This window comes from Eptatretus burgeri, chromosome 10, assembly GCF_056783735.1.
Source record: "Eptatretus burgeri isolate ZD-2024b chromosome 10, Ebu_testis_v1, whole genome shotgun sequence".
Taxonomy (NCBI): Eukaryota; Metazoa; Chordata; class Myxini; order Myxiniformes; family Myxinidae; genus Eptatretus; species Eptatretus burgeri.
The window spans coordinates 77,472,820-77,485,455 of NC_140970.1; the positions used below are offsets into that span (position 1 = coordinate 77,472,820).

At 41.6% G+C, this 12,636-nt stretch overlaps 1 protein-coding gene across 5 annotated transcripts in view; it reads left to right on the top strand.

The window, feature by feature from the left end:
* The window catches only part of LOC147018910 (uncharacterized), a 295,213-nt gene that overhangs the window by 117,981 nt on the left and 164,596 nt on the right, over window positions 1-12,636 (top strand). The window contains exon 1 of one of the 5 annotated variants that reach the window (XM_085899022.1): window positions 10,560-10,584. The exons of 3 other annotated variants lie outside the window; for them this stretch is intronic. In XM_085899022.1, coding sequence (XP_085755148.1) covers window positions 10,573-10,584 — 12 coding nt within the window. In that variant the 5' untranslated portion in view covers window positions 10,560-10,572. Of the gene's footprint in view, window positions 1-10,559; window positions 10,600-12,636 lie in introns of those variants that run through there. One more of the 5 variants, XR_015062582.1, reaches the window with a different exon arrangement.

A 12,636-nucleotide genomic window follows, 5' to 3' on the forward strand; every position in this document is an offset into this window, starting at 1 on the left:
TAAGAAGCATCTCAAGGTCCTGGAGTGGCCTAGCCAGTCTACAGACCTGAACCCAATAGAAAATCATTGGAGGGAGCTGAAAGTCTGTGTTGCCCAGTGACAGCCCCGAAACCTGAAGGATCTGGAGAAGATCTGTATGGAGGAGTGGGCCAAAATCCCTGCTGCAGTCTGTGCAAACCTGGTTAAGAACTACAGGAAACGTCTGATCTCTGTAATTGCAAACAAAGGTTTCTGTACCAAATATTAAGTTCTGTTTTTCTGATGTATCAAATACTTATTTCATGCAATAAAATGCAAATTAATTATTTAAAAATCAAACAATGTGATTTTCAGGATTTTTGTTTTAGATTCTGTCTTTCATAGTTGAACTGTACCTATGATAAAAATTACAGACCTCTACGTGCTTTGTAAGTGGGAAAACCTGCAAAATCAGCAGTATATCAAATACTTGTTCTCCCCACTGTATATATATATATATATATATATATATATATATATATATATATATATATATATATATATATATATATATATATATATATATATATATATATATATATATATTTTTTAATATTTCTCTTTCTCTTTCTCTTTCTCTCTCTTTCTCTCCTTCACTACTGCCCCCAATTATTCCCAGCTTATTGTGGATTAGCCAAAGAAAATGTTTCACCCATTAAAGACTTTCATCAACCAGCTAGTTGGCCTGCCTGGTGTTGGTTTAATGGGTTTGGTGGTGGGCTTTGGATCCTAGGGTCTGGAGTTCAAATCCCGCTCAGCTGTTGAATTAATACCAGGTGGGGTTAACTCTGCCTGTCATCCTCCTGTGGTCGGCAAAATGAGTGCCAGCATGCTGGTATCCTGTGTCGGAGTGGCGACCAGGATTGTGCCCAATAGCCAAGGAGACTGCTTAAGCAGCACCAACGCTCCACACAGAGTGTGGTCCCAATCTCCTCCTCCTCCTAGTTGGCCTGATGGCTGGAAGGTGACGAAGGCAGGAATTTATAATCTGGTCGGGTTGATGATGATAACTCGCCTACTCTTCAGGAAAGACACCTGGAATCTTTAAGTCCTCATGAAACCATGTCATAAGACGTCGGTTTAATGTCCTTCAGATGGACGGCACACATGTTTTGCCTCGTTGCACATGCAAAGCACCTGGGTGACAGTTTGTAGCTGGGTTGAGATTGAAGTTCTGCAAAGTTGAGTGCGCATATCTCGAGGCTATCCTGACAGCCTGTTTATTGTCTAATTCTGTCCTTGTAATCCACGTAAAAGTACAATTATCTCTCCGAATAGCTCTTTCATGAGCCTTAAACACAGTGATTAATAAAGGTAATGGAGGAAATTGAAAGATGATTGGGAGGAGATAAGCCCAAAGGAAGTTGAAAAACAGAGAATGCAAAGGGAATATAGTGGTGTATATAATATAGTGGGTTTGTATATATATAATATATAGTGGGTATGTCGAGGATGTTGGGGGACGATGGGATCGAGGTGGGGCGGGTCAAATGTTGTGCAATTTTTTTTCCATAAATGGTGCTTTACCAATACTCATGTACAATCATTGATATAATAAATATAATGTTGGTAGATTATTTCATTGGAAAATAGTTTGAGGGGTGTTCAAAATGAGATGTTCACAAGAGTCCAAGAAACCCCCTTTTTTCCTTTACAATACATCAAGACATCGTTAGTGAAAAAAGTGGTTTTCTTAAAATTAAAGAAAATGGGTTTTTTTTTCCTTTAAGTTATATTTACCATACTTTTAGATTGGAATTAAGAAGTTGGTGTTTCGTACATTAAAAGCTACAAGTATGATTCGTAGTGTATAAAAAACAAAAACAAAAACAGTTATTTTACAAACTATAATGGCACTCGATAAAGCGCGTACCGCTGCCAGGTTGAACAGTTTACGTTTTGTTTCCCATTGGTGGGCCGATTCTGGATCTGAACCTGAACCAAAATCAAATCGGCTTGTTCTTGTCACTTAACCAACTCATCCGCTAAATTTTGTACGAATTGATTCACAACTTTTTGAGATATTGTGCTGTATATGGTTTTTGGTCCCGTCTCTCAATAAGGAATAATCACCAATAAAAAATAAAAATTTCTCGGATCCGGATCTGGATCTCGGATCCGGATGCAAGACTGAATCAATTTGTCCTTGTCACACATGCAACCTGTTCACCAAGTTTTGTCCGAATCCGTCCATAAATTTTTGAGATATCATGCTCATAGACAGACAAACAAGAGTGAAAACACAACCTCCATCCACCTTCGGTGGTCGAGGTAAAAATATATTTTGGTGCTAACTAAATGTACACATCTATTTTGAACCAGTTATCATCAGATGGTGTTAAAATCTGCGAATAAACACCCAGGATTTATACAGACACTTTGTGGCCAAGAACATGTTATAATGAGACCTTTAGCATACTGAATTTGCACGTTTCAAATATACTCTCCTCTTCACCTTGTTACCTTAAATAAGAATCGAACTAGCATAGCAATTGCACTTGCAGAGCGAAGAGGAAAAAGGTAACTCCTTCCAACTCCTCGAATGATCCAAAATTATTTTTCAAGAAATTGTGAGTCCTGTAATTGATTCATTATCGAAGTATGTCCCAACATACAATTGGTATGGAACATGCAGCACAATTCCCAGAGAAAGGCCGCTGTGATATTTTATCATTCTTAGCTAACATATTGTGATCCACTTCATTCGATCACAACACATCTGATGCTAGAGCAAAGAAATTCAAATATATACCATGGAGGTCAACATGTATGTGCATTTCTTTATTAATTAAGCACTCAAATCAAACATATACTAGCAGACAACAAAAGTGCACCAGGTTAGAAGGAAGCCAAGGTGACGACTCTGTTATCCTGTGACGAAGACTGTTCTCACTTTCTGCAATAATAAACATGATCAACCTCTCTGAAGCCTATTTCTGACACCAAAAAGTTTTCCAAGGCAACGGGCACATTCAAAGAGGGAGAACTTTTTTGCCTGGATGAGCAAGTGGGGACTTGAGGGTTTGCTGGAGCGTGATGGTGTCAGCTCGATTTGGTGCCGCATGAGACATCGTTTGGCTATGCACGTTGCATGCAAAAAAACATTCCAAATATCACTTTACATGCTACTAACGGCTTGTGGCATTTGGGTTTTGGCCCGAATTTCACTTGTTTTCCCAGCGGCTGTCGCTGCCTGGTGTCCGGGTTACTGCTGGGTATTAACTGCTGCTGTCGACGGTGTGGAATTGAATTTCTGACCTCTAACCTCGCAACAAGCAACACAGACCCACACGGGCTTTGACATTGCTTGTGCGGAATCGTAGATTGCCTTGTTTGGAGGCACGTTCAGCAGTTATAGACACACAAAAAAACCGTACACACTTCTTTGTGCCAGACACAATGGGAACATTGTGGTTGAAACCAATGGCATTGTCATCTTTGATACATTAGCCTCCGAGGAAAGTCCGAAGGCTGGTCTATTTCGATAAGAATTTCCAAATTTTGTCAAATGCATTTGAATGTCGGCTGCACGCTCAGTGGTTTCCTTTTTGAGAATCATGTTACGCATTTTGATTTCAGATTACATGGTTTATACATGTTGGCAGATCTTCAGGAGCTTATCACTGGGTTCTCTTAACATAAAGATTGTATCCATTATCAGTACAATGACTCAAACACGCACAGGTTTGTCGGATTTATTTTTGTTGCATCGCTGTTTTTGAAATAAATTCTTTCACTCACACTTGATTATAATTTTTGCAGGGAGCTTCGGGTGAGGACACTTCAATCCATATTGTTTTTATAATTTTGTTATGAAGCTCATCTTTTGGTCCTCCTTTGTTTTCAAATTTATGTTTGGGCCTGATGGGTTCTCCTTTCTTGCATAGATTTATGATCATCATCATCATCATCATCATCATCATCATCATCATCATCATCATCATATACCATACCCTGTAAGGCCAGGATAAATGTGCTTCTGAAGCAGTCTTCTGACAAAGAAAACACTGAGTAGTTTGCCATTACATTACCAGCCAAAGTTAGGGAAGGATTTCAGAATTTGACCAGGTTGCTGGCAAAAACTTGCCGATTCTTCATTAAAAGATATGTTCAGCATTTTTGATGCAAAACCCGAACCGACTTTTAAATGTAGGATTTATGGGATCTTTAACGTCCACCAGCTAATGGTAGCGGAAGGATACCTGGCTTCATGTCCATCTCGGAGATGGTGTACTTTGTGATGCAATGACCTGCCTGCAAAGCACCATTCCTACATTTTATTCGATTTTGGATGCTCAAAGGCAAGTGCACTGCATCTGCACCACCTTGTCAGACTTCTTAGATTTATGCCTGGGCCTCATGAGAACTTGATAGCATTTTTAGCTTCTCGCTAGAGTACCCTTATTCTGGACATTTCCATCTGTCTGTCTGTCCGCGAAACTTTCGTCAAGCCTCGGGGCTAAACCACTCAACTGATTCCAATGAAATTTGGTAGGTAGGACCAATATTTCTGGGAATCGTGTGCTTTCGAATATGGGACCCCGGGCCCTAGCAACGGCATAGCAACGGCCCTTTGAAGTTGTCAAAAAATCGGAAAAGAAATTCCAAAAATCGAAGCTTAGATTTCTGTGCACAATCTATCTAGCTCCCTTCATGCCAATTTGCAGCCCTAACAAAAAATATTTGTAGGAGGAGATAGGTTTTGGGCGAGTACATGTCGAACATTTCAGAAACGGTTAATTGCGAATATCTCTAAGAGAAAGAGTCTGATTTTGATGAAATTTTGGTGAAATGTGTACAATGTGGCTAGCATGTACACAAAAATGAATGGTTGCTATGCACACCTCCGTTGCTTAGCAACAGCTAAAATACTTTATCCTACATCGTACACTTATTGTGGACTGTACATACAAATTACGAAAATCTCCAATACATGCATACTCTAACTTTCGCTAATTTGTACTCTGATCATCGTGCCGTGGCCATTCGATTGTCAAAGAATGAAATTGATTGATAGCATGTACATGAATATCGGCTAGTCGCGTCAGCCAGCTTTCCATCTAGAGCGAGCAGCCATGTCGCCTACTGGCTTGTCTGTTGGATTTCTCTCTTGTCCTATTTTGGACAATTCTTATTGGATTTTTATTTGGGCAAAGTTAATTTATTTTGTTTTTTAATTGAAATATATACAAAATCAAGGCTGGTATAAGAGCTAACACACAGAATGTATAACAAGGGGAGCAGGAGACAAGAGGGACGGGAGAGGAAAGCACAAAACAGTGGGGAATACACACTTGAGGAGATCTGTGGAAGGGGGCGGGGTACATGGGGTAACAAGATGGACACGACAGGGACTTTCAGGAAGGAAAACTGGAAATTTGAAGGAGGTGGGTTTGGGGTGGATTCACAGGGGTAGAAAAGATCATTGTTTTGGATTGGGGAAGATAAGAGATGGTGGTGAACAGCTGTTTTGAAGACCTGAAGGGAAGAGTAGGATTGAAGAGAGTGTGGGAGTTTGTTCCAAAGGTGGGAAAAAAGAGGAATGAAGGTGAGCAGTGATTCTTGATTTTGGTAATTTCACCAGAAGGGGGTTGTTGGCGGAACTTGAGCGCCCTGTGGAAATATGGGTGGGACAGATAGCAGACAGAGTGGGGGGGGGAGCGAGGCCAGAGAGGACACAATACAAGACAGAAAGACCACCGATCTGCCTGTGGTGAGTGAGACCCAAAGACTCAGCCTCATCGCGGGAGATACCAATGATCCTAAAAGCCTTGGTTTCCACAGCGTGAAGCCAAGAAAGGTGAGAGGCGTAGCACCAGCCAAGAGGGGAGAGCAGTACTCCATCAGGCTGCAGATGAAAGCTTTGTACGTGGTTATGCGCTCAGGTGTGCCAAGGAAGGACTTTGCAAGATGGACAATGCCCAGTCCGTGACTGCCTTTGGAGGCCAGCTTGGAAATGTGGCTTCCCGGGAAAGATCATGGCATACAATGAGGCCCAAAAGTTGGAATGAAAGGACTTCTTCAAGAGGACTTTTGAGAAAGTAGATGTGGGGGGGGGGGGGGGTTCCAGACTGTCCTTTTGGAGAGACACAGTGAGAGTGTGAGATTTGTCAGGGTTGAAAGACATGTTCCAAGTGTTTGACCATCTTGTGATTTTATCCAGATCTGCAGAGAGTGAAAAAGCTGCTGCTTGCCGGTTTGAGGGATGATAGATGGTGCGCCATCGGGTGGAGGCACCAGCCAAGAGATAAAGGGAATTTTCAGCAAGTCGGAGGGATCATTGATGAAAACCGGTAAAAGTACAGGGCCCAGAATGCTACCTTGAGGAACTCCAGCCTGGACAGGAAGAGGGCATGAGAGAATTCCATTAAGGGCCACACGGTGACTGCAACAGGAGAGGAAGTCTGCACGCCAGTAGTGGAGATGGCCTTGGATACCATAGGAAGAGAATTTGGTGAGCAGGGCAGGGTGCCAGGCCGTATTGAAGGCATGCGATGTGTCTATGGAGATGGCTCTGATCTTATGTCTGGCATTGTGGACCTCCATCTATTGTTGGAAAAGCAGGAGCAGTAAGTTCAAAGTAGAGTGACCTTGTCTAAATCCAAATTGATGATTGGAAATCAAGCCATTGGAAAAGAGGAAAGATTTAATATCGGAAGCGATGATGAATTCCATAACCTTGCTGATGACTGGCAGAAGGCTGATTGGTCTGTAGTTGCAAGGATCTGTTTTTGCACCTTTTTATGCAGGGCAATAATGTTTGCTGATTTCCAAGCAGATGGCAGATGACCTTGAGCAAATGAGAGGGTGAATAGAACAGAGAGAGGGGGGGGGGGAGCAACAGCAGCAAAGCAGGTTTTTATGACAAATAGGCTGATGCAGTCTGGACTGGTTGCAGAATCAGAGTTGAGGTTTGATAGCAAAATCTCCACCTTGTCAGGAGTAAAGTATACAGAGTCCAGGAACAGCTGGGTGTGACTGGGTAAGATGGGTATAGAAAATGATCGGTTTGGGATACAAGATTCAGAAGCAAACACGGAATTGAGACATTCAGCCTTTTCACATGCAGTGTCAGCTGTGTGGCCATTTGATGTAATGGAGGTGATGGAGGGGGAACATATGGCAGCCAATGATTAGATGCCACCAGGATTTGGAGGAGGGAGAGAGGTTTGAGAGTTCAGACTTGAGCTTAGAAAGATGTTGTTTTCTGGCTCTTCTGAGGGTAGACACAAACTTGTTCCAAGCTTCTTGGCAGGAACTGAGATTGCCTTCAGTTGGATTTGCCTTCCATGAGGCGAAGACAAGTTGTTTCAGGACAACTGCTTCCCCGCAAGCTTCAACATACCATTGGCGGGAGGAAGGGTAGGACAACTGAAGCCAACATGGGATAAATCTATGCATGAGAAGAGAGCAAATTTATGAGAATATGAAATTTATGAGAATTTATGAGTATCCAGAATAGATGGAATACCGGTGGTTGAGATCCGGGTCGGGAAATGGACAGATTGTGTCAGTTCCATTGAGTTGCAGAAGTCTTTTGCTGAAAAGCCATGGTAGGTGAAGGAGGTACCCACACCCAGCCAACTGGCACAATGGCAATTGAGGTCACGACATATGAGGAAGAGAGAGTTGGGATGAGAGGATAGAAGTTGGTCCATGCTTTTGGCAAGCGAGGTGTAAATAGGGTCATCACTGTTTGGTGGACAGTATAACACACATATAAACAAGAGGTGGGAGTGGAGGGGAAGCCATAGCCAAAGGCATTCCTGGGGGTTTGGGAGAGTGAGGGGAGTGCATGGAAAATGAGAAATAGAGTTTTTGATGAAGAGAGCAACTCCACCACCAGGACAAAGCTGAGGTCTGTCATTCCAGAGGAGGGAGTAACCAGGGAGATCTACTAGGGAGTCAGAGAGATCTTGAATGAGGAAAGTTTCTCTTCAGCAGATTAAGTCTGGTTTATCAGCGGCGACCTGAATGGAATCACTGTTTTCAGATCTTTCAGGTTTGAGCAAAGGCCCCGGATGTTTGAGATCCAAACTGTTAAAGAAGAGGGAGGGACAAGACAAGAGTTTTTGGGTGCAGGAGAGGGGAGTGGGATGGTAGGATGAGAGAGGAGGGGAGGAAGGTAGAGAGAGTTGTTGACAGAGTGTAGGGGAATGCCGAAGAGCTCAGAGAGAGGACCTGATGAGGACAAGAAAAGGCTCAGTGGTGATGGGATGAGGCACAGTGGGGAGTCATAAAAGTGGGGGGGGCAGAGGGAAATTGAATATTGGAGGAGTTGGAGGAATGAGACGGGAGAGAGAGGGTAGGGGAAGGAGGCAGCTTTTTGGATGTGAGGGGGCAATGTTGTGAAGCGGGATGTGGGGGGGAGATTGTAGGGAGAAGGGTGAGAGGGAGAGTTGAGGGAGATGGGTGAGGGGGGAGTTTTTGAGAAAGGTGAAAGGGAAGCTTGGAGGAGGAAGAGTGTGAAAGTTGCTTTGAGAGGGAGGGGTGAGAGGGAAACTTTGAGGGGGGAGGGGAGACGTTGAGAGCAGGCATGGCCAAGGGGAGAGATTGCAATGGGAGAGGTGGGGAGAGGGGAAGGATGAGACTTGGTCGTGGTATGCTGAAGAAGGGAGAGTTGGGAAGAGTGGGGGGGAGGGTATGAGAGGAAAGAAAGAGCATGTTTGAAATGTTGAGTGTACTGATTGAGAGAGTGAGATATCTGTTAGGTTAGAATGGAGCCCACAGATGTTAGAATACTACACACTTTGGGACAACAGAGGAGGAGCTGATACTAAAGCAGAAGACAATAAGAGCAGAGGTCAGATGAGGAGCAAGATGGGAGGGGTAAGGAGGGCATAGCAGGTGAGGGCTTTGGAGAAGGTAGATTTAAGGATGTGGTTTTAATTGACACTGAAGTTTGAAAAAAAGGATGATTTATGGAACACGAACATGCATTTGAAACTGGGATTGAATTTTTTTTTAAGTCAGAGATGTGATTAAAGACATTATGTGAGGGATGCAATAAAAGTGAATTCAGAGAATGGAGAAAAGAAAGTTGTTATAGTGGGATGTTCAAGACATGGGATGAAGGAAAGGTCAAATTGAAAACGAAAGGAAAGGTCTTTTGAAGAAGAAGCAGAAGAGTAGTGAATTGTGATACAATTTCGAGAACCACACATGTGAAAGAAGAAGTTGAAATATTTGAAGACACTTTTTTTTTATTAATGATTTGATAAAGGAAAGGTTGAAGAAAAAAATTGTGAAGGTGTATGGTGAATTTGGATCGGCTAAATTAGGAGGAAGATGGCAGGTCAGCAAAACTTACAGGAAGACGAAATAGGTGTTGAGAAATCACGTGGTTACGGGAGGTGGAAGGTGAGAAGTGAAAAGAACAAGTCTGAAGACGACGATGGTTCACGAGCGGTATTTGATGATGTAGATTGTTTCAGAAGTCAAGGATGAGACAATGTGATAATTTTTGACCAAGTCATAATTAATTATAGTGGCCTTCAATCATCAGCTGAAAAAGGTCGAAAACCCGGTTTCGTTCAACAACTTTCAAAATTTGACCTTTGCATAACCTTTAAAGGTCACAAAACAATGTGGTGGACATTAAAATAAGGAAACAGGATATGAGCTATAGCTTAATGGAGTTAGTTCGTCGAAGAAGGTTGACAACCCGGTTCAATTCCCACAACTTTGAAAATTTGAACTTTGTGGCCTTTAAAGGTCAAAGGTCAAGGATTATGACCTTTGGCGCAAAACTTCCTCTGGAACATTCCAGGAACAACATAACGTCATATAGGCTATATGGCATTTCGCACTCCTCGGATTATCCATACTTTGATGAAATTAGCGTAAAAACAAACTTGAAAGGGGCGCTACGGCAAGGTGTTCAAGATAGAGCAAAATGGTTTCAAGACTTTCAGTGGGGAATGACCTCAAGATTATGCATAAAAAAATATTGTCATCTGAGCTCTCAAAGTTTGGGCGGTCGTATGATTTTTATGTCAAAATTCGCAATTTTCTAAGTTTTTGACCTTGTGACTTTGACCTTGGGACGAAAATGAAAAATCGGACAACGACAAGTTGTAGATAATTCATTTTTCTATTCAAATACCTAAGAACCCATTCCATTCAGTCAATTCCCTCAGAGAAGATATATTTTTAATCTGACGACCCCCTTAAAAATGGCTATTTTGGGGCGTGGCTCCGCCCTCAATGGGTGGAGCCACGCCCTCATCCAGGAAAACACAACTCGACATTGATATCGAACACATAACCAAGTTTCATCAAGATCGGATCAAAGTCCATCAAAGAGTTATGTTCTGGACAGACGGACACACAGACATAACGAATATAGTGGTCACTCTGGCTGGCGCTCGTGAACCAATAAAGATTTTTTTTTTTTTTTTTTGTAAAGACTACGTAAGATTAGGTAGAGGAAAAGTTGAAGAAAAATTTACGAAGGTGAATGGTGATTGTGGGTCAGCAAAAGTAGAAAGAACATGGTGGTAGATTGGCAGAAGAAGGAGGAAGAAGAGTTGGTCCAGGAAGTCACATGGTGACATGGGGTATGAGGTGAGAAGGAAAAAGGTATTTTTTGTTGTATTTTTTGCATTTTAAGACGTGAAACACAGGGTATAGTTGGGAAGGATAGAAGGAGGGTGGAGGGAAAAATGGAGAAGATAAAAACTGATTGTAATAAGGAGAAAATACAAATAAACACGATCGTGCAGATTGACGGGAAGACGGGTAGGCCTCAGGAAAACCCGCTATGACAAGCCGAAGAAAACTCACCAAAAACCGCAAGTTTTGAAACAAAACCGAACTAGGAACACACAGTAAACATGGACGCAACAAAATAAACAGTCAAAACGCAACAAACAACGACTGGAAACTTATCTTTGAGAAAGACTGCGGAGCCCCCTGGAGAGAACCAGCTGTCCTTCAAAAACCGGAACCAGAAACCAAATACAAATTTAAAAAGAATAACAAACACTTCAAATATATGAAGACTTTGTTGTTTTTTTCAAATTTCTATTTCAATGTTGTTGCAAGGGCCGGATGAGGAGGGCCGGCTTGCATTTTTATGGGAGATATGTTTGGGCCTCCTTGGACCATTAGGTGTGTTTGAGTTTTTATTTTATTTCGTTCTTGAGATCTTTAATGCTTAGTTTTATAGGATTTATTTTGCCTTGCTTTCCCTCCTTTGTAATCCTTTCCCAAAGAGCATTTCTGCAATGATCAACACTGTTGAATATGACAACTTCCAGTGTGTGTGTGTGTGTGTGTGTGTGTGTGTGTGTGTGTGTGTGTGTGTGTGTGTGTGTGTGTGTGTGTGTGTGTGTGTGTGTGTGTGTGTGTGTGTGTGTGTGTGTGTGTGTGTGTGTGTGTGTGATTTAATTCATTATTACGATGTTCGGCAGAATATCCTTCTTGCTCGATACATGTGTTAAATGAGGTACCCCTGGGTGCAGCAGGAAGTCTGATTTAACAATCGGTGTCAGTGGTGGCCTGCTGGGAGTTAATAGTATATTCAGTACAGTGAAGATGTGTCTGTAAAACTGATAGACACACCAAATGTAATTTAAACAACTCCATAATTATTTTTTTTAACTTTGGTACAAGGTACTTCTTAAGGCCAAATGTGTTGCTACGAGCCATCGCAACATGAGTGACATACCCAAAAGTGCATGCTGAAAAATAGAGCAGCACAGAGGCAAATTATCTGCCTCATCAGGCAGAATAAAGTAAAATCAAAAAACAAAATTGAATGGATAAAAGACAAAGATTATACATAGTGTACGTACTGTCAAAGTGTGTACACACAATGACACCGACTTTATGCACACATGGACCACGTGACTGCCCATAAATCGTCCATGTCACACTTGATCCTCATTTTGTCATGTAGGTTTAATGAAGAGTGGATTATTAAAAGGAAGGAAGGAAGGCATAACAGGCATGCAGAATACACATAGCACACTGCACAGCTCATTAGCGTGTGACTTGGAAAAAAACAAATTTAACAAACCCAGTCCTCAGGATGGAATGACATTCTCTTGCTTTTGTTCAGTTTGTGACTTTAATGGTGTTTCTCAAATACACTTGGAATGTATTTATGCTGGATACCTTTAATCAGGTTCAACTGACATGCCACGGCTGTGTGCGAGAGCAGATGATACAATTCTTTATACATCCCCTGTTTTTTGTTTTTTTTACAATGACAAACTTTCTGTATCAGCACTTTGTAGTAAACTACACTTTTTTTTATCATATAACGTATTATTTTAGAGAGTCATGAGTATTTTAATAGTGCACATAAATATATATTTTGTCTCAAAAAAGCTGGATTTTGAGATATATTGAAGGCAAACTAGAAGGAAATGGAGAGTTCATAGAAAACATTACCCCAAGAAGTGTTCAGTTGTATAATTCAATTGAAGTAAAATAATGATTTAAATGTTGATTTAAAAAAAAAAAAACATTCTGGAAGTTTAGCGATATTGAAGCAGTCTTACACACCACCTTATTTAACATGTCCAAACACTGCAAAACTAGAGGTTATTGTAAGTGACAAGAAGGCAATTTGTGTTCGCCAGTGCTCAAGTATACAATTCAATTGAAATA